The 27,873-nt window shown below is 52.8% G+C and overlaps 7 protein-coding genes and 2 pseudogenes across 7 annotated transcripts; 7 read left to right on the top strand and 2 right to left on the bottom strand.

The window, feature by feature from the left end:
* Positions 1-775: 775 nt before the first annotated feature.
* Positions 776-1,471, top strand: SAPIO_CDS0660 (uncharacterized protein; the record flags this gene model as incomplete). Its single annotated transcript, XM_016783386.1, has 3 exons — positions 776-952; positions 1,053-1,364; positions 1,442-1,471. The coding sequence occupies 3 exons, from the start codon at positions 776-778 to the stop codon at positions 1,469-1,471; spliced, it is 519 nt and encodes a 172-aa protein (XP_016646152.1).
* Positions 1,472-2,508: 1,037 nt separating this feature from the next.
* SAPIO_CDS0659 (uncharacterized protein) lies at positions 2,509-3,408 on the top strand (the record flags this gene model as incomplete). Its single annotated transcript, XM_016783385.1, has 5 exons — positions 2,509-2,605; positions 2,682-2,883; positions 2,940-2,995; positions 3,072-3,279; positions 3,336-3,408. 5 exons carry the CDS (start codon positions 2,509-2,511, stop codon positions 3,406-3,408), a joined length of 636 nt encoding a protein of 211 aa, XP_016646151.1.
* Positions 3,409-6,249: 2,841 nt separating this feature from the next.
* Positions 6,250-6,782, top strand: SAPIO_CDS0658 (annotated as a pseudogene; the record flags this gene model as incomplete).
* Positions 6,783-9,008: 2,226 nt separating this feature from the next.
* Positions 9,009-10,302, top strand: SAPIO_CDS0657 (Peptidase M20 domain-containing protein; the record flags this gene model as incomplete). The annotated part of the gene is made up of 2 exons (XM_016783384.1): positions 9,009-10,053; positions 10,115-10,302. 2 exons carry the CDS (start codon positions 9,009-9,011, stop codon positions 10,300-10,302), a joined length of 1,233 nt encoding a protein of 410 aa, XP_016646150.1.
* An 89-nt stretch (positions 10,303-10,391) lies between these two features.
* SAPIO_CDS0656 (Methylthioribose-1-phosphate isomerase) lies at positions 10,392-11,742 on the bottom strand (the record flags this gene model as incomplete). Its single annotated transcript, XM_016783383.1, has 3 exons — positions 10,392-11,353; positions 11,443-11,508; positions 11,601-11,742. The coding sequence occupies 3 exons, from the start codon at positions 11,740-11,742 to the stop codon at positions 10,392-10,394; spliced, it is 1,170 nt and encodes a 389-aa protein (XP_016646149.1).
* Positions 11,743-12,336: 594 nt separating this feature from the next.
* On the top strand, positions 12,337-17,067 carry SAPIO_CDS0655 (uncharacterized protein; the record flags this gene model as incomplete). Its single annotated transcript, XM_016783382.1, has 3 exons — positions 12,337-12,367; positions 12,426-15,271; positions 15,334-17,067. The coding sequence occupies 3 exons, from the start codon at positions 12,337-12,339 to the stop codon at positions 17,065-17,067; spliced, it is 4,611 nt and encodes a 1,536-aa protein (XP_016646148.1).
* Positions 17,068-17,699: 632 nt separating this feature from the next.
* SAPIO_CDS0654 lies at positions 17,700-19,868 on the top strand (annotated as a pseudogene; the record flags this gene model as incomplete).
* A 2,227-nt stretch (positions 19,869-22,095) lies between these two features.
* On the top strand, positions 22,096-25,122 carry SAPIO_CDS0653 (MAP/microtubule affinity-regulating kinase; the record flags this gene model as incomplete). The annotated part of the gene is made up of 5 exons (XM_016783381.1): positions 22,096-22,143; positions 22,231-22,259; positions 22,395-22,512; positions 22,574-22,721; positions 22,775-25,122. 5 exons carry the CDS (start codon positions 22,096-22,098, stop codon positions 25,120-25,122), a joined length of 2,691 nt encoding a protein of 896 aa, XP_016646147.1.
* Positions 25,123-25,599: 477 nt separating this feature from the next.
* On the bottom strand, positions 25,600-27,260 carry SAPIO_CDS0652 (Prenyltransferase and squalene oxidase; the record flags this gene model as incomplete). Its single annotated transcript, XM_016783380.1, has 4 exons — positions 25,600-25,866; positions 25,945-26,273; positions 26,341-26,386; positions 26,526-27,260. The coding sequence occupies 4 exons, from the start codon at positions 27,258-27,260 to the stop codon at positions 25,600-25,602; spliced, it is 1,377 nt and encodes a 458-aa protein (XP_016646146.1).
* Between the last annotated feature and the right edge of the window lie 613 nt (positions 27,261-27,873).

The following is a 27,873-nucleotide window of genomic DNA, read 5'->3' as shown; positions in this document are numbered from 1 at the left end:
AGACGAGAGGGTCGTGATCTCAATGAAAGTGGCATTTGGTGGGTGAAAATTAACGTCTACGGAATCGTAAGGATTCAAGAAATACCCATGCGAAGTTTGGTCATGACCACGATCTACATCGGATGCTGGCGTTGGAAAACGTGAGCCAGGTGATGGAATCGCGGCAAAGGGAAAAAAAAAATCGTGAAGTGGTTGATGACGGGAGCAAAGGTCAGGCTCAGGCTCGAAAAGGGAGCCACATTATAGAATTTGACGTGTACTCCGTATGTTGGGATCTTCTGGCACGGTGGGAAATCCTGGAAGGAAGGCGGAAGACGTCGGTTTTCAGAGCAAAATGTACCGCCTACCGCCTGATTTAGGACATCAATGCGGGAAAACGAGGAAGGCAGCAAGCTCAGACAGTAGCTAGTACTTTTGATTAGTCACCCGGATCCAATTAGCCAATCAGAGCGTCCGGAATCAAGTTTGCCCTGCACCACTCTCGTCGCTTGCTGCTTTTGTCTGACGACAACTTCAAGTTCCGCTGCTTGCGGCCTCGAGCAATACAATTCATCCCCCGACTACGATACTTCGTCCACTAGCAGCTGTGTCTGCATTTCTCGATTCGTAGCTCATCGGTAGACGTCCCGGCTGCGCAATTCTTGGACAGTCAAGGTACGCTCCGGCCTCCGCTCCATGAGCCAATTACCTCGTCGCCATATCGATCAGGGACGAGAAGAACCCCAATGCCAGAGGGCAACAATCCGCTGACGAACGCTCAATTGAACTATAACAGATGATGTCTCGACGACTTGCTTCGGCTTCGACGCGGCGCGTCCTCGGCTTCGGTGCCAACCCCGTCCCCGTCGTCCAGAAGCGATTCTTCTTCCCCCCATCAATTAACTCACGGGAGGTTATCAACGAAAAATATCCCGACTACCCTAAGCTGACCGATGCCGAGGATCCTGGAATGGTTAGTGACACCCGTTAGAGGGGCATTTTTGTCCGGGCGCATGGATGCAGGTCAAATGTGCGTATGGCTGCTGACAGAACGGCAATTCCACCCGTGCTAGAATGGCGGCTACATCAACCCTCCCGCGATCAAGAGACAATTCCGTGACCCCTATGGCGACTGGTGGGATACCCAGGAGAGGAGGAACTTCGGCGAACCCGTCCACGAGGATAATGATTTGCTGGGCATCTTCTCCCCTTACGAGTACGACTGGACGACCCCCGGCAAGGGTGCCGTGATGTTCGCGACCGCGACGGCCGTTCTTCTCTCTGCAATTGGGCTTGTATACCTGACATATCCCGACATGAAGGCCGTTCCCAAGGAATACGTCGACGGTTTGGAGCGGGAGCTTGGTGGTTCGGGAGCCGTGAGGGTAAGATTCAGATCTTCGAGCTGTCTTTGGACACCCGCATGCCCAATTGATTGCATTCGGTACTAACATTCTCCTAGGCAAGGAAAGCTGGTGATCCGGATCCTTGAATACAACTTGGGGATGGATTAGCTGGGGCAATTTAGATACCTGACGTCGAACATCGTTGATGGCCGTTCATTTTGTCTGATAGAGTGCACTTTCATTGTATATTACTCTCGCGGCTGCCGAAGTGGTCGTGCTGAATTGACTCTAGTTGCACATTCCTCGCTTGTTTCCTGAGGATCTGTGGTAGATGCAGGTTCTTTCCCTGACCAACGCATCTAGTTGTACCGCGATTGCGGAATGACGGTGCCTTATCTTATCGTCCCTCAGTTGGGGAAGTCACAGGCAGCACAGCCAAGGAGGTACCTTGGGCAAGAAACACTCAAAAGCATCAAATTGGTTGGTCTCTCTCCAGCAAGCCAGGTCTTGCTAAAAAGAGCTCATCCAATATCCGCAGCCGAGAAACATAAATGGCTTACTCAAGAGACGGTTTCGCCTGAGTATCGAAAGCCAGACCGCTGTTGTACGGAATCCGAGCACCTAGCTTCCGTAATAGACGATGAGTCCCTCCACTCTCCTCAGCCTCCCGTTTAGTCACTGCTGGTTTGCACCTAGTGGTCACGATACCGATCGGTATACAACAAATGCACATACGCTCTCTTGTTTCTCGCACACGGAACCAGTCCTTTAGTCCCAATTAAATCACGGATGCTCTATACCGACATCGTGAGAACCCGTAATCGGCTGATCGTAACTATCTAGACGTTGGGTTCCTTCTCTTAACGCTCTTAACCCCTCCCAACGCCCTCAACATCTGGCAGTAACCCTTCCTTTCCAGGACTCAAATGATGCTATACAGAAGGCGCATACCTCGAGTAGGTACCTTAATTTAGTGATTAACCGGCATCCCCCCGAAAAGTCATCCAAGTGCTCCGATCTTGATGCCGATAGCAAACCTCTCGTGCTCCTTTTCTATCTCTCCCCTATCCCCCAAGCCTTTCGATACTTGAGCCCATCGCTCGATATCGGGAGATTGGGATCAGTATTTTTGCTTCCAAACGACTAGTGATTTTATTTGGGGACTGGCTTTGCCTTCAACAACATGCGATACGATGATTGGGATGTCTTGCTCTTCCCATGGGACTGTGGCATCCCAATGAGGGAGTTCCAGGTGACCTGTCACTTAGTCCAGGACCCAGGTGAGTGATTTGGTCTACTCTATTTCCACCTTCATTCACTGGGTCTCTAGGACTAATCACAAACTCTCTGCCTCAGAGTTCTCGGTCCCGAATTGTGCTATGGGGCTCCCGACAATGACGTGTTTCATTCCTAGCCTCGAAGCCGGCTCCCCATTCCACATATCAATCCACAGCTGGGTTCAGAACCCGGAAGCGAGCGCTTTTACGAAGGCCATCACCAAGCATCCGGAACTTGTCAAGTTTCAAGCAAGGATTTACTTTGACGGATGCCTGATCGGGTAGGTTTGTCGTGAGGACAGCAACAACACCTCACTGACATCGCCTATTCCCCAAGGTCCGATGTGTTCGATGGCTCCGGTAACTGGCCTCAAGTTATCAATAACGCAAAAGGTACGACTATTTCTGCGTAGCCTGTCAAACAGGGATGGGTGAAGTAGCCCATAGCTAACTATTCCCGCATCGATAGACCATAATACAAACGGCCAGGCCGATATTCTACGGTTCCCTATATTCCTTTCCGATGTGCTCCAGCAAAGCTCTTGGAGCGCAGCCGACGATCTAGGCCGCATTAAAGTTGTTATCAGCGAGGCATTCTCCCGGGGGCCACCGGCCATGGGTTTGGAGACGGTGAAGAATATCGTGGCCTTCTCCTTCCAGCATGCTCCACTTGGTAGGTCCGCCAGCATTTCTAAGCGGCGGATACTGTTGCTGACCCGAATATCACCTACAGTCCTCCTCGAAGCCGCTGCCATCGCCTGGCCCAATCCCTCGATGTGGTTGGAGACGCCGATCGTGCCTTCTAGACCGAGCTCATGGTTATCATCGCGGGATAAGCCATTTTTGCATGCTCATTCATCCCGCCGCCCTAAACCTAGGCGGGTATCGAGGACACAGGAGATTGTCGGCCATAAAGCGTTGCATACCAACAGCCTAGTTCGGAGGAACACGGAGCCACCAGTCTCTAATTCTTTTGCCCACCCTGGGTTTCCACTAAATACCTCCGCTAGTCTCCTGGCTAGCCCAGGATGCCATAGCACCGGCTATCAAACACCCTCCAGTGGTTGGGTAAACCCTCCTTCCCAGTCTAGTGAATCGGGAAACTGCCACAGATCTAAGGACAAATCCAACTCTGACACGAGTATGCCGGATTTTGTGAACCAGGCGGACCATAATCCTTGGACTGGACCCAATTCCAGTTATGATCCGAGTGCAACATTAGGAACCGGGGAAATGGGCATCAACTGTTTCAACGCAGCGGCGCCCGTTGCTCCCGTACTGCACAGCGGTAATGGTCTCCAGTCTTGCACCGTGACGAACCCATTTACTCAGGGGATTGTCACCTTCGATGGTCAGGCACTTACATGCACGACCGAGTCGACGAATCGATCTCAGCAACCAATATTGACTGAACGCCGTACAATTTCTACACCGATTCTCGCACGTAATGTACCGCTTCCGCTTTCGGATATGCCGAGCACTCAGGTGTCTCTTCAAAACCCTAATGGCCCAGAGGTGACCCCACTGGCTACAAGGAGCATGGCGAACGCTGCTGGCAGGCCTGGAATGACAACTCCAATGTCTGCAACGGCTCAAAAGAGCCACCGAACACTCTCTGGAGGTTTCTTCGATACTCGAGGGTGCAAAAGTCCCTTGGCCCGTTTCGGGTCGGTTACAGCGGAAATGAGCAGACTCGTTAACGGAATGTCACCAACAGACAACTCGAATCCCAGCCTCGCAACACCAAACGGCAGCATGGTAGGGTCGGGGTCGTTGACTAATTTCCAGCTGACGTCATTCGAATCCGGTGTACATGGGCAAGGTTCGTCATCGATGAAGCGGGAACACGGCGGAGGAGGGAATTTTTCTGAGGAGGCCATTATTGAGGCATTGGGCCTCGCTTAGTGAAACGGAAGTCAACTGAACATTAGGTTCAAAGCATGAGCAACTTGCTACCTGTTAACATCAAATTACTTCAGGGCAAGGCAGGGATCGGAGTAAGGCATGTGCCTGTAGTTTATATATTTTAGAGGAAAAGGTTTTACGCCAATGTTTTATGTTTGGTTCCTCGTCGAATTTGTTTCTGCTCTGCTTTCTTACTATTCCCATGGAATTTCCAGATCAAGGATTGAGAATACATGTTTACAATAGCAGTGTGAAATAGATAATTCATCTTCTTAACTCTGGACTCTTTTACGACTAGTGCACACCCGATCTCCAACATCGTCATGTTTTATCATTTTCGTTCCGCGAGTCAGGACTTTCTCCTCTTCTTTGGATGTAGACGATTTCATGACTGGCTTGCAAAGAAATTGCCGACTACTTTTCGTAGAGCGCTTCCTGCTCGTCCTGAATATCGTTTGAAGGACGGAGGGTTCTCCGACGAAGCCGGTGGAGATCTTCCGTCCCCGGAAGAGAAGTGGGGCACGTATCGGCAACAAAGCGGTGGAGTTTGGATCAGCGATGGATTGTCGGCGTAGAAATCAAGTGAAATTCTAAGATATGCACCCGGCTGATGTATAAACTGACTGGATTCAATTTATTTAGGACATCAATTGGGTTTGCTAACTTCTTGGGTCAAGCCGGTGTTTCGTGAAATGCCCGTATCTACCAGGGCCCTAGTCCACGCAAGATATCAATATCGCTTTCAGTCCAGTTACTAAACCAGATCACATTCCAAGCAAGTTTTCACTTCCCCAACCAGCTGGGCAGCTTTTGGGCCTACTGCAATAGGCCATCACACGCAAAATTTGAACCCGCTGCAAGACTGGCCTGCCCCTGTATTCAAACGTCGTCTATGATAACAAGGTCCAAGGTGACGTCTTCAGCTACCACGATTGTTATATCCTCGGTAGCACGGAGAACAAAGCCCTTCAGTAGGGTAATATCCTCCCCCAGGCCACTATTGCGTCGGATCTTCGGTAGACTGGGACCCCACAACTGAACGAGGACTATGTCGGCTGAGGTGGGCACTTCAAGTGGCCTCTGGATTTTGCCTCTGAGGCGCATTGCACCCGCCTTCTTGAGGCCCAGTTAGACAGGCTCGAATAGATTTGAATATAATGGTATATTGACTTACTTTCCCCCACGGAATTCCAATAGCTTCTGATAGCGAATGGCATTTAAATCCAAGGAGATTGTCATTGCAGATTTCAAAGCGGTCAAAGCTTGCGCGATAAAGAAAATTCGCTAGATCCTGAAGGATGCCTTCAGCATCACCGGGTATTTCCCGTAGTTGTAACATCGCTTGTCGGTCGAACTGCTCTTAGGCTTATAAGGATTTACTAGCAAACCACGTTTTGAGATACTATTAATGAAGAATCAATCCCATGTGGTATAAGCCGTGGGTAGATCGATGCTCATATCATGGTGTATGAAACTGAAATCCCCCTCCTTAAACCGTGGCACAGCCGAGTTAAGGCAAGCAGTCCAGGGTCTGCATTCGAGAAACCAGCCTGGCTCATCATTCGCTGTTGAGCGGAGGCGCATGCGGGGTGGCTGTAGGCGACGAAGTGGTTTGAGTGACCGCAGCCTGCTCTCGCTTCGCCCTATCAAATCGGACAAAGCACCCTCTTCACTTCACACCAGATCTTCTCTCAACGTTTAATAAAAGTCGGATCGTAGAGAAACATTAACGGCTTGCCCAAATGAGTTTCGGCTACGCAGTGGGCGACGTAGTCGCCGTCCTCGGCCTCCTCGAGCGCATCGCGATAGAGATTCGCAACTACCGCGATGCGCCGCACCATTTCCAAGAACTCCAGGCCCAGTTGGATATTCACAAGACCACCATCCAGACGGTCCTCAGTATCGAGCCGAGATGCGTGGAAGATTTTGCCGTTATCCAGCGTATGAGGGCCATCGCACTGCAGTCAGGGCGGCCATTACAGCACTTCATCGACACCCTGCATGGCAAGGAGACTGCCCTGGGGCATTTTCGGACTCGGGGTGCGCTGAGATCTATCGGGACGAGGTTGCACTGGTCTATGATTGCTAGGAAGGATGTGGAGGAACTACGAGCTGCTTTGCTCTCCAACATGCTTGCGATCAACGTCCTTCTGAGCACCGTTCAGTTGTACTGTTGTCCTGCATCGTCTAGCAGCATTCGCGATTACGTGCTAATATTGATGTCTTGATAGGAGTCAAGTTCAAAGATTGGGCCCGGAGATTATGGACTTTATGAAGGGTCACTCTCACAGACTCGCCGCGTATTCCCAGGAGATTATTATCTTACAAGATGCCGTGAACAAAACTCCAATCCTCATTGGGGACTTGAAGACTTGCTTCAGCCGAAGTCAGACGATGACTCATGCACAGCTACAGACGATTGACAGAAAAATGGGCCAAGTTCAATCCCGTGTTGACTCGTTAGGAACGTCATTCGACGCCGTGGTGGCATTCGGACAGTGTCTAGGCGAAAAGCTTGATCAATCATGGCGGCGGTTGTTTCGCACCTTATTACGACTACGAAACTTGATTGAGTTGTCAGTCTACAGATATAGGCCACTCGACTATTGCTGACACGAGGGTGAAAAAGGCTCTTGACACTTTCTCGAGACACCCTTCAAAAAGTTTCCGAAAATGCGTGGGCTGCGTCCTCCCTTATTATTTCCGTTGTCAGCGTGGCTAACCTATGACATCAAGCTCGATACTTCTGGATATCCGAAGAAGCATGGCTGATATCTCGCGGGCTCTTGAGGCTTTGCCGAATCATGTTAACCTTCCAATAGTTCGGTTCGATGATGTTTTCGGAGAAAGTTGGGCGTTGCCGTTTCAAGCCTGTTCGGAGCAGAGAGTGAGTTTCCCAAATTCCTCTTCCATAATCAAGAAAGTCGAAGACAAGTTCACTGGAGACATGATAGGCCTTTGAAGATATGCTCGAGGCGGTCGTGTTTGGGAAAGATAGGCCATTACCTAAGGGTATTTTTACCAAATGCATATGCACCGGTGTTACAAAGCCCAATAGAAATCCCAAATCTGAGCTCAAGTACTCCCGAGTTCAACCAGGTGTCACTATTGAGCAGTCAATGCTCGTCCCTTGGCCCGCATCCGATTCTGGGTTATGTCCTTCCCCACGTTGCCGTGGAATGCTTTGTCCGACGCCGGGAAGGCCCAAAGAAGAGAGATGGTATAGTTTCCCTTCGATTCGTGGTAAGTACTGGCGAACGCTAAGAGGAGTACAGCATGGTGTGTAGGCTCACCGTTGTTACGACTGAGCTACACGAAGACCTTGTTGCGGTCCAAAGGTATTATACTTGTACCTAATGATACCTGAGTACGGTCCTACCTCCACTAACAGATTTAGGTTAATTCCACTTCTGAAACCTCCTACGTTTCCCCCAGTGGCAGAAAACTGGGTTGGGTATGTCCGTCGTATCCACGCCTACCGACGAGTCAAATCCGTTGCGAGCTTCGAAGAGGCCCAACGACTTCTCTGCAGTGACGAGGACGATGCGCGAGCGAACCAATACATGGGATGGCATTACCTAGCACGGGGAGACGCGGAAAGAGCCCTGCCCCATTTGCTGGTGTCTTCAGAGTTCCACGGTACGGTGCCCCAAGCAACCCGGGCCATGCGCCGCCAATGCGACTTAGGTTAACGAGGAGTACGTAGGACGCGATTGGGAGAGTGGTCAGCAATCTAATTATCTCTTGGGGCGCGCGTACACGATACTCAAGAAACCACACTTGGCGCGTGATGCTTTTGGAAAATCTATTATGCACCACGTTTCCGGGTTTGCGATAGAGTATTGGCTAAGTGCAGGTAACCTTGAGATTATAGAGGGAAACTTTGTCATAGCGCGTGGATGCTACCACGTCTGTAGCATTGTGGACACAAACAACTCGTGTTGGGGGGCCTTGATGAATGACGGTATCGCGGTAAGTTGGATATTGTCCGTCGCCGATGTTGGTCTTGAAATGCTTATATATCGATCCAATTAAGCTGGATCTGCTAGGCAGACACACGGAAGCTCTAGAAGCTTATAGCCGCTGTCTGGCCTTGAATCCCGGCGCAGAGCATGCGGTGTCGAGGCTCGGAAACGCCCCGCCGCTTAGCAGGGCAGACATGGCTGAGGTAGAAAGGATCCTGTTCGTGCCCCCATTAACGCATGTTGGAGAAAACCGCTCTAGTATCACACTGAAAGGTGGCGGGGAGAGTTGGGACCGCTGGGGGACTAGTGACTTGTTTCCATGAACAGATGCTGGACGGGATGTCTTCGGCAAAATTCCAAGAGGACTTCGTACCTTCGTAGACCCTGATGGCCAAGCCGACGCTGGGCCCAAATAGGAAATAAACTTGTTGTGTCATTGCTCACATCCATTGTTCAATTGTTCAGGTCCAAATTCCCCCTCCCTCCATTATCTTAAGCCTTCTTCCGAGCAAGAATTGTTTCCTTCCACGAGAACGATGCCAGCACTCCTTTCTCTCGCTTTGCTGGCCTTGCTGGGGTCTGCTTTTGCCACCCCGAACCCCAACCCTCAACAACTCCCATTGATCAACGCAGACCTGCTCTATGGCAATGCTCCACCAACAAAGCTGCGTGATGACCTTCTCTCGCTTCACCGGTCTCTGGTAGAGGTCGAATCCATTACGTACCATGAGACTGAAGTCGGCCACCATCTTGCTCGATATCTCAGGCGTCGGGGTTACACTACTCAACTCCAGTACATCCCCTCCAAAACTGATTCCCCAGATGAGAATCGGTTTAATGTCCTTGCCTGGCCAGGAGACTCGGCGCGCCCTAATCCCCGCGTCATCATAAGCTCTCATATTGACGTGGTTCCTCCTTACATTCCCTACTACATTTCCGACGACGAGCCGACGTCCGACACCGTCATCGGAGGACGTGGCTCCGTAGACGCCAAGGGGAGCATAGCTGCCCAAATTATCGCTTTGCAGAGCCTGCTGGATGCAGGCGAGGTCCGCGAGGAAGACGTGATGCTCTTGTTCGTAGTCGGCGAGGAGAGTCCCGGAGACGGCATGAGGCACTTTTCGAACAGCTCGGAAAGGCACGCTCTCAATTTCGAGTCCGTCATCTTTGGCGAGCCCACGGAAAACAAGCTGGCTTGTGGACACAAGGGTGGGCTCTTCTGCTCTATCGAGGCTAGCGGAATTTCCGGTCACTCTGGCTATCCCTGGCTTGGGAAATCCGCCAATGAGCTCCTCGTCAAGGCCTTGTATGAAATGATAAATACCGATTTAGGAAGCAGCGACAAGTTTGGCAACACTACCGTCAATATCGGGCGCATCGATGGCGGTGTGGCGGCGAATGTCATTCCTGATCATGCTAAAGTAGACCTTGCTATTCGGGTTGCTATCGGCCCCGAAGATGAAGGCGGAGAGATTGTCGTTGACCGCATTAAAAAGATTCTGTACGAGTTGGACCCGGAATCGCTAAAGTTCGCGTACACGCATGGATATGGCGTTGTAGAGTGTGACTGCGCTGTTCCAGGTAACGTATCCCCCTTTGAAGCGAGGTTGTCGAGACTGGAGAGCTTACTCATTTCCTTTAGGATTCGAGACGACTGTTGAGAGCTACGGAACAGATATACCGAATCTGAAGGGCGTTTACAAACGCTATCTCTACGGACCCGGCTCTATTCTTGTCGCTCACGCACCGAACGAGAGGTTGACAGTTGGTGACCTCGAGACCTCAGTTGAGGGGTATAAACGTCTAATTCTGCATGCGCTGCAAAATTGAGGAATCGGTGCCTCTCGTTGTATAACCCTACTTTATTCTTCTACATAGCGTAACCCCATTTTATCATCCAATCAACGGTCTAATCTAACTTACGCCTTGGCGACATCGCTCTCGCTCTTTATTCTCGCGAGGTCAAACTTGCCCTCACTATCCTTGACTACCACTCCAGCTTCAGTCACAATGGCATCAATCAACTCATGGGGTGTCACGTCAAAGGCGGGGTTCCACACATCGATCCTCTGGTCCGCCGTCGCGATCCGTACAACCTCGTTGCTGTCGACCGTGCCATCTTGCTTGACAACCGGCCCAGATACTTGCGTCAACTCTTCCTTCTTGCGCTCCTCGATGTGGATGTCGGAGCCCGCTGCCGTCGCGAGGTCGATACTGGTTCGGGGCGCGGCGACGATGAATTTGAGACCGTGGTACCGCGCGAGGACGGCCAATTGGTACGTGCCAATCTTGTTAGCCGTGTCACCGTTTGCAACGACCCGGTCGGCACCGACGATGACCGCCGCGATGTTCTTTTCAGCCTTTTGCGTGGCAAAGAGAGCACCGGCCATGGAATCCGTGATGAGTGTGCTGGGAATTCCCTCGTAGACGAGCTCGAAGGCGGTCAGACGGCTACCTTGGTTATACGGCCTCGTTTCTGTGCAGAAAGCGTGCTTCAAAAGACCATCTTTGTGCAGGCTTCGGATGATTCCGAGGGCCGTGCCGTGGCCCGACGTTGCGAGGGAGCCCGTGTTGCAGTGGGTCAGCACGGATATCGTATTGTCCTTGCTAGCGCCGACGACGTCGCGCAACCAGTTGGTGCCATTATCGCCGATGGAGACGTTGGTGTGGAGGTCACGGTTCATGTACTCTTCGGCGCCCGCGATGTAGGCCTTGACGATATCGTCGACAGTGCTCTCGGGTTCGGTCTCGCGTACACCGCGGATGAGCTTCTTGAGAAGGGTAATGGAGTTTCCTAGGTCGACGGCAGTTGGGCGACTTTCCTTGAGGTAGTCGAGTCTCTTGTCGATGTAGGCGATTATGTCGTCCACTGTAGAAGCCTCTGGAGACGGGTTCGTTAATTTGGCTCTGGAGCATGCCAATGGGTCATGTAATTGGAATTAGAAGGACCCTGCATATGGTAGGACTTACGGTATTCACCATTATGAAGCTCGACCGCGAGGCCAAGCAGCGCGACGATTGCGATCGCGGGAGCACCTTGTATCCATATTAGTTATAATACATTTTTCTTCCAACACCTGCTTAGTAGTGAATTCTCTTCGCCCATCCAAAACCTAATGCCAACTAACCTCGTACTCTCATCGACCTGATGCAATCAAAGGCATCTTCGCAGGTAGCGACAACTTCGTACTGAAACGAGTGAGGAAGCTGTAGCTGGTCGAGGACCTTGAGCTTCCCGGGAGAGTACTGGATAGCTTCGAGAGTGGCCATTTTCGACGGGGAAAAAACTGCGTTTGAGGAAAAGAAGTACCAGAAGGAATAGATCCAATTCTTCACGGGAATATATGCGATGTGAGCGCTTTTCTCTGCTGAAGAGACTGAACTGCCCGGAATATTTTCTTGATAATGATATGAGAGAGCTCGTCATCGCGGGGGAGGGGCAGACGGTATTCAGTTGGGAACAGGTGGCGGATATCTGTCAATTGAATCTCGAACTGCGCGTGGTCATTTTATTCGCTGAGACGTCACTTGAAGAATGACAATGGACGAACTGCCTGCTTTGCGCTGAACCTTGCCCCTGGCTTAGTCATCAGAGGCCAACTTCAACTCTCGGGAGCTCGCCGAGAGCAAAGCATCAAGGGGATTTACGAAATTGTTTCGGCGCGGACATGATATCCTGAATTTTACGAAGTTACGAACTTGATACGATCTCCTTTCCGTACATCTCATCTCCGATTTCCGTTATAGAAGCAATATTGGGCTCTCCATGCATCTATGAAAGTTGCATCTCACGTGCGCAAGAAGAGCCCCCTAGATCGAGGTCAATGACATGTAACGGGCTTGGTAGAGTTCTAGCTAGCAATCATGGAGCAATTTTCGACCTCTAAGGTGACGGGTAAGTGGTATTCTCTGCGGAACCGCGATCTTACGTGCTGGCTAACCGCTGCGCGTAGTCGAGTGCTTCGACCCCCACGACGTCTACAAGCTCGCCGCCCCCGGCCTCATCCCGAGACTCCCCCTCCGAAACCTCCACTGGCAATCGCATGCCGGCCACCTCCGCTCCATCAATACCTTACATGTGGACCTCATACTTGCGGGAGAAGAGGTGGACTTCAACAAGTCTGACCCTGCGCTTCGACGTTCTGCGAGCGTCAGCACCAACCAAGATGGTTTCCAGACCCAGACCGTTGGCGGTGGCGGGGGACCGGCTACCCCTAGCGAAAGCTCCGAGTCGCCATCCGTAGTAGCGACGCAACCACAGGCGAAGGCACGCCGACATCAGATACCTGGACTGAGGCGGACCCCGTACCTCAAGGTCCTCTTTGTGCGATGCGACGACAACGATTCCTACAAGAGCCAGGTTCGATCCGAGATACGAGAGTGGATCAAGAAGAATACGGTACCGCAGGGCTCAAGCAAGAAGGGGACTATCGAGGCACATGATGCATTTGACTGGTTGATCGTGCATGTGGTCTTACCTAATACTGTTGCTGCGACGCAGCCGAGGACAAGCGGAAAGGGCGCAGATGCCTCGGGCTCAGAGGCAAAGAGCACTTCAAGGTGGAGGGGTGGTTCTTCGACGCTATTGGAGAAGTTACAGGCGGACTTTAACGTCACGGGGAAGAACTCGGTGGATCATGTCGCGCAGATTCGGGTCGGGATTAATGACGTCCCCTATGACATGTTGCCACGAGTGGTTCCTGCCGTCCCGTCGGGATACGTAGAGACGGAGCAGGACGTCGAAGCGGCGTGGCAAGATACGATTACGAAGCTAAAGGCGCGCATCTTGACTTCGTTTGATATACGAGTCACCCGTTACGAAGAGGATATCAAGGAAAAGGACGCTCAGCGCATTCTGCCCGGCTGGAATTTTTGCACTTTTTTCATCCTGAAGGAGGGGCTGGCTCGCGGCTTTGAGAGCGTGGGCCTCGTGGAGGACGCTTTGGTTGGTTATGACGAGCTCAGCGTTGGCCTTGACATGGTCATCGCGAAACAGGCGGCCTCTGGCTCCCCCGAGAGCCATGGTGGAGCGCTGCTGCCTTACACAAACGATCTGAAAGAAGCTGTCGATAAGGCTTTGGCGTCGCTAAACCCTGAAGCGGGGGAGACCACGGATGAGGAGTCTGTCGACCTCCAAGCCGGCGGCGACGACGAATTCGAAGATATTCCGATTATTGCTACAAGAAAGCCGTATCGAGATATGATTCTAGCCAACAATGTTTCCCTTTTCGACTTCAAGTGCTACATATTTGCTCGCCAGATCGCTCTATTACTTCGCCTCGGAAACGCCTGGTCTACGCGGGAGGAACTCGTGGCGAAGTTGAATGAGCAGCGGGAGGCAGCTCTACGGGGAGTGGACCCCCGGATACCGGCCGAGACGAAACACACGGACGACTCGGAAAATTTATCTAGGCTGTCGGAAATCTGTAGACGGACACTTGAGTTTATACCTGTCGCGTCGCAGGTTATGCAGCGTGACATTATCGCCGCCGCGCAGGCGTCAGAGGCGGCCGGCAGCGAGTCGGCGGAACCGAAAAAACTGCCTCCATCGCTCTCTACGGTCGTGGACAACATGGTGGCGTCATTCGCTTTTTCCGTTGCGCAGCAGGTGCTCGCTCAAACCTCAACCAAGGCCCTTCCCATACCCCCTTCTACTCTAACTACTCCCGACGGCCACGAGCCTAAGCTTTCCATTCCTGAACCGAAAACGATGATGCACCCGGCGAGGACGTCATCTCTTAATATGCCAGCAGGCTCACGTCCACCGCCAAGTCCCAACGTGTTCCCAGGTCCGGGCCGGAGTTCGAAGGTATCAGAAAAGGACGCTACAGCCCATTCACACTTCCTCAAAGCTGGTCTGGAGGAACTTGCCGCTAGGCGAGCCGAGCTGTACAGTCTAAGTCGAAATATCTTGGAGAAGTTGGGACGCACCAAGGGCTGGAATGATGGATGGAACCAAGTGCCCATCCTGCCAGACAGCATCGATTACTCAACAATGGAAGACGTTAATCTTGATGACGACGACTCGTCTCAATCAAGCAGCGAATCATCATCCGTGGACAGCGAGAAATTCCTCTCACACTCTGTTCTGTCGAACCGACTGCTTAGCGCCGCTTTTGCGAGCAAAGAGGATTTCTACCGGCTGTATGAAACTCTGACGGACAAGGCGTTGAGACACTATACGGTAGCGAACCATACGCACTCCATCAAGTCCTGTCTGGCCGACTTGGCGGTCTTTAAGTACCAAGCTGGCGAGTACCCCGATGCTGCGGGGTACTTTGACCGCGCCACTCCCTTCTTTGGCGAGAATGGGTGGACTCTGCTCGAGTTGTCCATGCTTATAATGTATTGCCGATGTCTCAAGAAGCTGGATAGGGAGAAGAAGTTGGTCCAGGCGGTGTTGAAGCTGCTTATGGGCGCTGCGGCGGCTGAAGCTGAGTACGCCAAGCAGTCGTCGCTGATGAGGCTCAGGAGGGGTCGCCCTGATTTGTCAGCTGTCAAAGGTTTCGTCGAAGAGCTCTTGGCGGCTTCGACGGCTCTTCCGGAAGAGATCATTATTCCACTGAGCAACTTCTTCCTTGATATTGATATCTGTGGAACAGTTAAGTACCTAGATGGCTCGGACTCGTTTTCGCTTGATGTCGAGCTCAACAGTCTATTGCAAGATGATCTGCCGATTCAGAGAGCTACGCTGAGGCTGGCGTGTGTTGATGGTGGGCCGACCAAGGAGATTCGTCTCGAAAGTGCTGGGAAGCAAGTTGTCAAGCCAAAGAGGAGCCGTATGACTTTTATCGGCAAGGTGAGTTGTGGCCTCCCAGTCTTCCGGCGAAGGCCGTTATGTTGCTAACCAGTATGCTCTAGGCCGTCACAACGGGACGATACAAAGTTGATCAACTCTTTTTAGAGAATGGCAGGCTTGTTCTCAGCTACGAACGGGACGTAAATCAAATCTCGCCTGAAGGCGATACGATATTCCGGAGCCCGCCGATTCTCCTTTTCCAGCAGACGCACTCGTTTGATATTGGCCTGACAGCGGCCAAGCATACTCGGCTTGATCAGAACAACGCGCTCGAAATCGAAATTTCAACCGGGTGGAACTCGATTAAATCATGCGAAATTGCTATTAAACCCGCCACGGGAGGACTGCGCACGATTACCGCCGAAGCTAAGGTCTTAACACCAGATGTCTCCTTTGCGAAGCCTCCGGAGGCGGGTATGCTCTTCTTCAGCGACCTCGAACCCGAATCTAAGGTTACTGTTAGCTTCCCCTTCTCTGTAGAGCAGGATGTCCCCAATGTCACGGTCAGGCTCGAGGTGAGCTATGCTACCAAAGATGGGGTCTTCCGCTGCACCAAGTTGGCATCGGTACCCATTGCGCTGGCCCTTGGAGTGAACGTCCAGGATGTCTTTAAGCACCATGCGCTCTATTCTCGATTCACCGTATCAACGGCTAGCTCGAGTCCCCTGAGGCTATTCAAGAGTGAGCTAGTGGATTCGGAGATATTCGAGTCTCACTTTGGTATCCCACCCGCCGCTCCCGTTCTCGTCTTCCCTAAGCAGCCGGCGACCCTGCTATACAAGATTACACGCAAGAAGGCCAAGCCTGGGCCGAAGACTAAAACTACAATGTACTTAAAGTTACACTACAGTGAATTGCGCGAGGAAGTCGATGCTCTCCTGCGCTCGTCCCTCGAGGAAGCCCTAGGAGAGAACGATGTGGGCCGCTTCTCGAGGCTTCTTCTACCTGTTATCATACGACACGCGCGTCAAAAAATCACAGCCTACGACCTCGAGAGGACGGCGCTGACAGGAGCGGTACATACAGGTTTCCTGACGGGGATTAACTGGAAGCAGGAACTCCGAGGCGTCGATCAGCATGGCTCGTCAAAGACTACTGGCGTCTCTGACATTATCGCCTTCTTCGAGTCATGGCAAAAGAAGAACAAGACGCTCTCCCTCGAGCGTCCCACGGACGGGTCGTCAGCTCGGTCCCTGTTGATACCGGTCGATATACCGCCCGTCCCCGTTCTTGTGACGGCAGATATCAAGCTGAACGTCGACTTGCCCTTCCTCGCTCAGCAAGAATACGACGGCGTTCCGACGGCGTGTATAAACCAACTCCTCCCCTCGAGTCTTCACCTCCGGTGGACCCGTAAGTGGGACATGACAGTCCTAGCCAAGAGCGGCACCACCGACACGGGAGCCCGCGAAGTAAGCTTCGAAGTAACAGCTCCTCCCGAAACCTGGCTTATCGGCGGCCGAAGGCGAGGCCACATCCGGATCCCCGCCAACTGCGAAGAAAACTCAGACCCCATCGAGATGCCCCTGATGCTCTCGCCGCTCCGCGAAGGCTGGCTTCCCTACCCTTCCGTGGACATACGCGAAGTAAAGTTCGAAGGCACTCGCGGTGACAACGGCGAGCAGACGCACGTCGGGACGCACTGCGAGACAGATTTCAAGAATCTCGGGGAGGTGGTGAGGGTTATTGCGGATCGGGCGAGGGTGACGTTGAGTTTGGATTCGAGTGGGCCGGGGGGTGGGCCGTTGGTTTTGGAGAGTGAGAGGGTGGGGAGGGATATGAGGGTTTTGGCGTGAGGGTCACCGACCTCACTCCCGGCCTCGATGCCTTTTTGATACCTGAGGGGGATGGACATATACCTAATGAAGAGACGAGTTTCTTTTCTATATTGCTTTGTTGATGATATCACTCGCTCTGGCTCGAAGTCCGCCAATAACCCTAAAACATGCGATCTATAAAATCGAACCCAGCTGCCCTATATCCATCTCTTCAACTTCTTTAAAATTCGCCGAGAAGCACTAACCGTCTTTCTTAGCAGGGGAGGAAAATAAATATTTCCTTAGTTGAGATAATTAGACGAGATCGGTTCTTGTGCCTTGTTTTGCTCCCGCAGACTCAGGTGAGATGATGGCGAATTTCGTTATTTGACCGCCTTAGACCACTGGCATATTATGCATATGCCAATCCCTGGCGCATTGGTTGCGCCCTAACTTGACGAAAGGCCCCGGTCAGGAATCAAGGCGGTGCTGAAGTGTGCCCAACACACAGCCTTGCCCGGCAGATGTATCCTCAACCTTCCTCTCAGATCTTTCTCCTCCCCAACAACCTTGGATTTAATTCCACGTCTATTGCCTTGCACTCGCTCCTCGCCCTTGACCCAACAATAACCGTCTGCGTGGCGTAAACGTTCCTTCAGTCATCCAACTTTATGGCAGAAACGCAGATTGGACGACTGCAAGCCGCACTTGCCAGCGCGACCAATGAAGTCACCGTCGCGGCGGCAAACATCAATTTCGACTTCTGCCTCGTCAAATATGAAGCCCCAAAGGAGTACCAGCCGATCGGGGCCCTCTTATCCAGCAGACGCAAACATGACGCCGAAAGTGGCAAGAGCCACGTTACGGCCCGCCGCCTGGCTGCCCTTTTCCAGGGCGTCTGCCCCGAAACGCCAAACCTGCTGAGTGCCTACGGCGAGCGGGTATCCGTGATCTCCAAAACGGCGGCGGACAAGGAATCGACCAAGTTCGCCAGCTCGATGTTCGGTCCATATGCAGGCATTGATGCGACTTCGATCTGGGCTGCGGCTACCTCTTCGGAGACCGCTAGCGGAGGCGCGCTTCACATCCATCTCCTGGCTAGCATGCTAGCCAGGATGTGGGACCCGCCAGAGGCTGTGTCGATATGGGACCAGCTCGTGCGGGAGAGGCGTGGCTTCATCGCTGAGCAATTGGAGAAGGGGGAGTCCCTCCCATTTTCGATGGCGACGGCTGCCGCTCAGCAGGACATCTCGCGAGCCCAGCTCGCAGAGTGGGATACAAGCGCCAGGGCATGGCTTCAGACGGCGGATGTGATCATGAGGAAAGAACAGACTCAGCTTCGTCTGATACTTGGCAACGTCGGACTCTCCATCGACCGCTCGGAGACGCTTTACTCGAGCGTTATCGAGGCCTGGGTAAAGGCTCTGACGGTGATGGAGAGGCTCGTGACCGGTATCCCTCAAGAGGTTCACGATGGGGCTTCTTTACTTGGACTTGCCGCGTGGCATATATACCCCGATATGCACGTGTTCGGAACTAGAAACGTCGAGGTTTGTATGAAAGACAGCCTTGTAAACCCTGGAGGCATCTTAACGCTGGGATGCTCTCTATCCGCAACAACCCCAACAACGGGCGTAACTTGGTCGCTCTCTCTTGCGCAGCTCAAATTCTACGGCGATCCCGTTTTGAGCAAAGGATCACTAGGAAGTGACCCGGCTCTCATTTCTTTCGATGAACTGATGCTCGTCACCCTGGGTTGCATCCTTCGGCTTTGGAGGATACCTTGGGAACAAACTTCTCTTGTAGCCCGAGTCCTCACTCTCATGGCCCAGTCGGTTGAATCGTTGCAGCACTTAGCTCAGGCATGCAGCGCGTACGTCCGCGACCCAGATACATGTGCAAAATTTGTCAATCTCGGTATGAACCGGCCAAAATTCATCCCGGAGAGGGAGAGCGCGAACCCCCCTCGCCCAATGTTCAGCTACTTGGAGGACAACGTTTTCTTGAAATACCTGAAGCATTCGGATGCGAGAATACTCTTTCTACAGCGAATGGCATCCCGATATCTCAGCCAGCATCCGGGGGCTGTGGAGAGCGTGATCCGATGCCCTCGTCCCGGGTGGACCCAAGATTGGGTATATCCTTTCCCAGGCGAAGCGCCCCAAGGAGCCGTCCCTCCTCGAAGATCTTCTCGCGTTCAGTCTCGTCGGAATCCCCATCCACGAAACCATCACCGCGGTGAAAATCCTCACGATAGAAGTAATCGCTCATCCGTGCAGTTTTTGAATAATGGAGCACGTGTCGAACGGTGGTATGGCAATACGAAAGTCGACATGGCACTATGGTACGGAGACCTGGAGTTCGGTGCAATATTTGTCAAGTCCGAAGCTGCGATACCTTCATGGACCGTGCCGAGTATTGACCTAGAGGACTTGTGCTGGGCACTAGAGAATGACCTTTTGAAAATCGGGATATGGGAGGGAGACATTGTGCCAGAAACGCTGGCGTTACTCGAATATGCTCACGAAATAGTCTTCAACCAACTCTCCGGGCCGATAATTCGAGTCCAAACTCTAATGTCGCCTCTTGTCGATGCAGAGTGGGCGCGAGATCTCTGGGAAATTGAAGTTGGCAGCCCGTTAGACTACGAAAGCCTCGACAGCCCAGGCCTTCGGGTAACAATGGGGATTCTCTCATACTTCATCTCGGACTATAATGTGCGGCCCATCTATGTCCCGCCTAACATCTGCGGGATATCCATTGGGAATTCCATCTATGTCCCCACAAAGGTACGACTGCACGGTGTCGTTCCCACCGCCTCCCTGGATGACAGTCACTAATTCTCCCTTCAGTTAGTTTGCGACCCGTTTGAAGATTGTAAGAAAAATGCAGTCGTCCAAGTCCTGGGAAACATTGGGCGTCCCGGATTCGTAATGTTTTCTTCCGTCAATGATCCTGTGGTATCTCGCCCGAATGAGAGTTCCTGGAGAGTAATCAACAACAGTATCTTCGACGGCAGACCTGATGATGCATTCCGTTCAACATCTCTACACCTATCATTCACAAACTGGGAAAGGTCCGTCGAGGAGCGCGGAGCAGATGGCATCCGAGATATGCAGTTAATCAGAATGCAGTCAGTGATTTCCATTCGCGAAGCTGGGCGATGGATTGGGGATGTCGATATCATCGAAGCTCTTCGCGATGACAAAGTATCAAAGCTCCGTCCCCAAACAACATGCACACACCAACCAGACGAGAGGTTCGATACACGGATGACTTCTGTCGAGTCATGGGACGAGCTGCGGGACTGCCAAACCGGCAATGTAGTTGTGAGAGCACACGGAAACTGGGTTGCGAGACTCGCCATTGCCTCGTTCCTGTCGCAAGGAGTCCTGAGAGGAGAGTTTCAGATCGACAATATCATTGTATGCCCGGAGAGGGTTTGCTGGAAATGTACAGAGATATATCCGGCTTCCGTATATATCTTTTAGATAGGGTTTGGAGCAGGTCGGGTGGGTTCGCCAGCTTCTGAGGACTGGCATCTCGATGTTGCTTGCCCAAGGCTCATACACCATGACGTCGGAAAGGAAGAATTTTGGTTTGGGCGGCAAGTGACGGCACCACTTCGCCCATAGTTTCGCAAGGTTGGAGTCTTTGAAGAGGGATATAAAATCGGGTTGTTTTCAGCTGGATTCTGGAGTCCATACGGACATAGAGGGAGGGAACCTTTTTGCCCTCTTTATATTGACATGATTGTCTTCTTAAGGAGCTTCCAATTTTATATCCCCGCTTGAGGTGAACAGCCCTCCCACAATCTCAAGATCCATGGCTACTTGATGACGGACATGAAGGGCTGTGTCCAACCAGCGACCAGTTCCGGAGGTCGCGGCGATAGCTTCACATCGTCATCGCACCTTCCATCTACTAATCTAGATGGCGCAAGTGACAAGTGACAAACAAGTTGACGCGACCTAATTTGCGGAATAGGATCGTGCATACTGTGCGGATTGATGGCACTTGACTGGCTCCTCTGTGACATCGGTTGAAAATACCTAATAGCTCATAGCATCATGGAGAGGATTCTTGTATCGGGGTCTGTGCACCGCTGTGGGAACAGTGTATAGGAAACTGATGATCATTCTTGATACTGTGGGGTGATGCAGGGTCCAGGAGGTCAAGTCCAAGTAAAGGTACTTCAGATACTGCGCTCCGAGGGTACTTCTCATTCCGCTATTACATTGCAATATGACTTTAGCTCCACAGGTACCTTCTAAGAGGTACAGGGAATCAGTGCTTGGAGACTGCTTAGCAGTGTGTTTTCGGTCGCTGCTCCCAAATTAGCACGCTAACCACTGCCTCTATCGTTCCTCCCAAAGCAGGAAGCCAACTAGAACTCCTTGGTCGTACCTGTGGCTGCAAGTGGAAGGAGCAAGACACCACTTGACTGATCCCCAAAACCTCCTGCTCTAGCCTCAATTTTTCGATTCCTCACCGCAGACGAGCTCGACCAGGACACTCGGAGGTGAAGAATACGACCGGAAGGCAAAGCCATCACGAGTGACAACGAGGGACCCGAAAAGAGAAAAGCAACAATCGATTCCTTCCGACCAGTGGCCCCCCCTTTGCGACGTTATTCATCTGATGTCGGTAATTTTATGTACGATTTGACACGAGACGAGCCGCCGACGACGACGACTGCGAACATCGAAGCGACGATTGATTTTTCCTTGTCTAGAGATTGTACACTAGTCTTTTTCTGTTTCATTTCTGCTCTTCAACTGCTTTTCTTGAACCCACGTATTTTTTGCTTTATTCCGACGATCATAGGCTCCACGACTTTGCCTCAATCGACTCGCATGACGACGCCTAGTTATCCAATCCCCAACGACCCGAACTTCGCTCTGCATCGACGACGCCCACACTACATATTCGCATCTCCCTCCCACGAGCGCACCTTTCCCGACCCGATATTCCTACCGGCGCCGTGCCCTGAACGATACTCCCACACCTTGCTCCGAAGTGACATATCCGGAGTAGAGTTGTGGACTCGGTGGTTTTTGCAGAGGCATGCAACCAGCAAGGGGGAGACCAGAGGCTTCGGGACGAAAGGCCAAGGTTCGTTTTGTTTCTGGGACTCGGGATGATCTGAACGGGTCTGTGTTGGAAGTGCTCCAGAAGCATTGCTAACTGTTGAGCTTAAAGCTTGCGCATTCGTACCAAGAACTCCTCGAGTATGTCTCTCTCCTTACCCTCTCAACTTGCGGAGTCTTGAGCTTTCAACATCGTGCTAGCTTAGCACTACACGAAACTGTCCCAACGGGATTCCCCCGGGGAAATCGGAAGATGCTAACGGCGTTATGTTGTAGTGAATTCTCGACAAAAGATCTCAAGTCGGTCGGCAACTATACTCTTGGGCGACTAATCGGAAAAGGATCCTTCGGAAAGGTCTACCTCGCCAACCATAAACTCACCAATGGCTCCAAGGTATGCCAAAACCCGAGAGGCATTGCCCGCATCGAGACACTGATCATGTTCCGCCCCCTAGGTCGTCCTCAAGTCGGCCAACAAGAGCGACTCGAATCTCGCGCGTGAAATCCACCATCACCGACAATTCGTTCACCCTCATATTGCGAGATTATACGAGGTAATAGTGACGGAATCTTTGGTGTGGATGGTGTTGGAATACTGTCCAGGTATTACTGGCTTGCCTCAACTCTCATGAGTCGCGGATGCTGACCCCGTCCAGGCGACGAACTATACAACTACCTTCTCAAACATGGCCCTCTTCCGGTACCGAAAGTCCAACGCATCTTCGCCCAACTCGTGGGCGCCGTCTCCTACGTTCACATGCAGTCATGCGTCCACCGTGACCTCAAGCTCGAAAACATCCTCTTCGACAAGAACGAAAACGTAAAGCTTGTTGACTTTGGCTTCACGCGCGAATACGAGGGCAGGGCGAATCATTTGCAGACGTTTTGCGGCACGATATGCTACTCGGCACCGGAGATGCTCAAGGGAGAAAAGTATGCTGGTGAAAAGGTTGATGTATGGAGTTTAGGTGTTATTCTGTACGCGCTCCTATGCGGCGAGCTGCCTTTCGATGACGACGACGATAACGTAACGAGGACAAAGATTCTGACGGAGGAACCGAAATACCCTGACCACCTCCCACCCGATGCCCTTTCGCTAATCAAGTTGCTCCTTTCTAAGCGACCACTCCTGCGCCCATCACTATCCGAAGTGTTGAACCACCCCTTTCTCTCTGAACATGCCCCCAATCAGCAAGCTATCCTCAAACTCCAACAACCGGCACCGTTCTCGACCGCCCTTGAAAAAGAGGTCCTACAGCGGATGCGAAGCGCCGGGGTGGATATCGACTCCGTTATCGAGAGTGTGCTCGCGCAAAGATGTGATGTGCTAGCAGGATGGTGGACTCTGCTGCTCGAAAAAGAGGAGCGTAAGGCGAGGCGGAGAGAGAGGAAGCGGAAGGAGAAGGAGGCGGAGTTGCGCAGTTTACGACGCTTATCGGCAGCGTCGAGTCGGCTGGAACGCATGACCCCTGTGCTACACGACGTGCGCGAAGAGGGAACTGTTGGTAATTACGTGCGGGTGGGCGATCCACCTAGGACGCGGGGGAGGAGCGAGAGACGTAGCGCGCACTACTCCGACTACCGCGTGCCCGATTTGCCGCAGCTTGCTGAGGCTGGTAGTGACAACAAGGTCGGCAGCCAGTCGGAAGGGGAGGTGCCGCCGCCGCCTATAGATAAAGATTCTATCCGGTCCGCAAGCACTTCGAGGACTCGCCGCCCTATACCGCCGCCCAAGGAAGGGATCCTGAGAAGTGCGAGATCCAGGGGCTCCACGCTGCACCTTGTAACGACGTCGGAACACCTACACCAGATGCAGGGCGGCTCAGACGCCGCGCGACCACCGCAAAAAGTGCGCAAACGACCGTCGCAGGCGATACTCGCCACGTGGAAGAACTGGACCCACTGGATCTTCGAAAATACTCGGCGGAGCAAGTCGCATATCCGAAAGGGCAGCCTCTCGACCCCGGACCTGCGCAAGAACGGCAAGGCTGGCAACCGCAAAGGGGGTTCTGAGACATCTAGCCCGAGGCCCCAGACGGGGAAATACCCCCACAGCAACGCCAGCGTCAGTCCCAATCCCGCCACGAGCGTGCTACCGCCGGGACTGGTCGCCAACGGGCAGCTGCCGAAAATAAATCCTACGCTGCCCATCTCCAGCGCCATGGTTAGCCCTACATCTCTGGGGATTCCGTCGCCGCCTCCTAGTGCGAGGGTGCCTTCGTCGCAGAGTTACAAGCGGCAGTCATTGTCTCCGTCTCCCCTGACCCCCCGATCGGCCATGCGACGATCCTCGACGGGGCTGAGAGGTAGGAAATCCACGTCCTCGTCCGTCTCGTCGATTCGCTCGATCCACCACCATCACCATTCTCACTCCAAGGCGTCATCCACGAGTTCCAACGGATCTATCTCAACAACCATGTCCAAATCGACGCTTCACCACCGCGGCACCTCACCCCACCACAGCGTCAAGGTCCTGCCCGCCACGCCGACGCACAACTCCATCCCCTCCAACATCCGGCTTGTGCGCGGCAGCGGATCGCCCGCGCCGCTGAGAATATTCAACGAAGGGATGCCCCCGAGCGGCGGCGGGATGCAGACCCCCGGATCGCCGAACCCGTTCGGTGCTGGCGGGGTGATGTTTGCCAAGCGGAAGAGGAACCTGTTCAAGGGTCCCATGCTGAATATGAGTGGCGGTCCGGTGGGTGGTCCGCCCCTATCCAGAGGGAGTGGATCGGGAAGTCATTCGAGGAGTGCGAGCGCTTCAGGCTTGGGGCGGAGATCTGGTGAGATTACCATTCAGGAGGTTGATGAGGATGACGAGGAGGAGAGGGATCTAGAAGAGGAAGTAGAGGAGGTGGATGTTTTTAGTCCGGTGATTCGGGGTCCTGGTGAGAAGATTGAAGAGCATATCTTTGATGATGGGGTGCCGGTGCCAGACATGATTAGAGGGGGGACCCTTGCGCCGGCGCCGAGGATTACGGGGTTGGCAACTCCAAAGGAGTAGTGGGCCTCTCTCGGGAAGAAGAAGTCTCCGACGGGCGAAGTGTGAGGATAAGAAGAGAAAAGCCTGAGAGGCATTAATGGTCGTATGAAGGGACAGCAAACTTTGGACTTGGGTAATGGGCTGGAGGAACACACCCTCGATGAAACTTGGCTCTTTTTTTTCTTTCTCCTTCTTTCTTTTCTTTTTGCGGCTAATGAGAGAGCAACACGCTTGCGGCAGACGAAGGCATTTATGGACGGCGACTTTTTTTTCTTCCTTCTTGGGATATTCAATTTTTGGGTTCCCTTCCTTATTTTTATCTATGTCCCCCTTTCCTTTTGTTCCGTTTCGTTGCTCTAGGGGTTTCCTGTTCCTAGCAGCTGTATCATATACCGAGATACCACCGTTTTTACTCCTAACCTATCCATTTTTTATTCTAATTCCCTTTGAACAAAGACTCTTTTTTCAAACCTCTCCCCTGGATTGCCCGTCTCCATGTCACCGCCTAATAAGACCCGCCCTAGCCTTCTCAATCTTGCTCACCGTATCCAAACTAGCGCAAAGCTCAGCATCAAACTCTTTCAGCTGCCGATCCTCGGGAGGGGACTCGTCGAGGACGGCGAGGGCGGCTAGGCCTAGGTAGGCGTGGTAGACGTCGGGAGGGCCGCCGGGGTACTTTGAGAAGCCGCCGATGATGTGCTGGGTTTTGGAGGTGATGAAACGGCGGGAGGCGGGCTTGTTGACTAGGTCGAGGTGGCCGAGGATCTTTGAGGGGGGTAGGGTTTTAGTTTTTTATGGAAGGGAAGAACAAAAACGAGAGTTTGGGGTGGGGGGGAAACATACCTGGAGAGTGCCGCCTACCCACCAGCAGTAGCAGGTATCCGCGTTCTTATTCCATCGGCCATTATAACCAACGCAAAGCTCATCACCGCAAGGCACGGAACCAGGCCGTCCATCAATGTAATTCCCCGTCTCCGGGTCGTCTTCCTCATCATCGTCCGAAGAAGCGGACGGGGCCTCGATGTAGGCGAATTGGCGACACGCAAGGAACTTGACGAGGGCGGGCATGTTGGGGATCCCGGCGTGGAGCGCGGGCCGCGGCCGGGTGGAGCTCTCAGCAAGCGGGCGCTCGAGGAGGGAGAGGGCGGCGACGCCGCAGTAGGCATAGCCGGCTATTTTTTTTAAAAAACTTCAGGATCTAAGGAAGGGGAATAAGAATTGAGTGAGGGGGGAACGCACCGTGGGATTCGTGCTGGGAGCTTTCTGCCATGCCGCCATCGTACGTCTTTTTTTACAAGTCAGAATATGCCGAGCACACAATATTTTAAAAGCTACAAGTCGCCCAGAGAAAAGAAAAAAATGAAATATGATAGCGAAATAAATAAAATAAATGAGAGACAAAATGAAAATGAAAAGAAACTGACCTGGGCCTGCCGCACATGCCGAATAAGCCCCTCAACATCAATATCCTCCACCCACTCCTCATCGCCCTCCTCTACGTCCCCCCTCAAACACCACCTTATGCTCGCCGCGAGGTAACAACACCGCATATCCCTCCCGCCCTGGACCCTCCCCTCGGAATCCACCACCTCCCCGAAGCTCCCGTCGTCGCGCTGCAGCCTCCTGAGCCAGCGCAAGGTAGCCTTGCGATCCACGTGGGCGAAGGCAGTGCGCGCTGATTCGTCGTCTTCAGCGGCGAGGGCGAGGAGGAGAAGAGCGAAGGATGTCGCTGCTAGATTTGCGTCGTGGGCGTGCGGGTGGTGACGATTGTGATGATGATGGCGATGGGGAGTAGTACTGCTGCCGCCTCCGAATTGTTGTCCTAATCCTCCGCCTTTGAGACCGAGATAAAAGGGACTGGGGAGGAGGTGGTTTGGGGAGCCGACGAAGCCGCCGGCGGGGTGGCGGAGGGAGAGGACGAAGGAGCGGATGGATTTGCGGTCGGCGGGGGTGAGGAGGGGGGGGTTGGTGCTAGGGGAAGAGGAAGTGGAGGAGGGACCGGATAAGAGGTCGAGGGCGGAGATGATGAAGAAGGTTAGGGTGAGGCGGATGGAGTCTTGGGGCGTGTAGTAGATGGGGAGGAGGGAGCGGTGACAGCGTTGCCAGTAGCGGATGTGACGGGGCTTGTCGAGGTCGGAGGGGGGATTGGCGGAGGCCATTACGGAGGCGGGCGGTGGGAGGCGGAAGGGGGAGCGGGGGACAAGATTGGAGGGCGGTGGGTGTTGAACGGGGTGAGGGAGGTGGTTTTTGTGTCTTGGCGATGAGACGGGATGGGATGAGCGATGAGAAAGAGTGAGAGATCAATGGCGGATTGAGCGTTGAGGATTGAGTGGGTTGAGTGGGTTGCGATTGGAGGGGCAGATGCCAGTCAGCTGGAATGAAGTGGAGCTCGGATGATTTTTTTTTTAAAGTCTTGGACGGTTTTAGTCTTGGGAGGATTCTTAGTCTCTTCTTCTCTGAGCTTTGGTGTTTGGGAAGTTGGAAATTCTTGGCGGGGAAGACGAGGACTGGGGACTTGGCTTGGAGGGGAGCTTGTCAGGTGGGGATTTTATCAGTGATTGATTACAGCAAGGGATGGGATGGGCTTCAACCTTGCGTCTCCCTTAGCCTCAGCTCCCGAGTCATACATTGGCATCGAACGGCATTTCGTACCGTTTGATATCAAAAAGCAGTCTCTCCCTTGCATTCACGATTTGTCTTCAGCATCGTATCACATTGGTATTGACGTTGACCGCTATGAGCACTACCGAGGTAGGGAGCATCTGAATGCTG

Source organism: Scedosporium apiospermum (genome assembly GCF_000732125.1).
Source record: "Scedosporium apiospermum strain IHEM 14462 chromosome Unknown SEQ_SAPIO_0033, whole genome shotgun sequence".
Taxonomy (NCBI): Eukaryota; Fungi; Ascomycota; class Sordariomycetes; order Microascales; family Microascaceae; genus Scedosporium; species Scedosporium apiospermum.
This window is presented reverse-complemented; position numbering and strand designations above follow the sequence as displayed.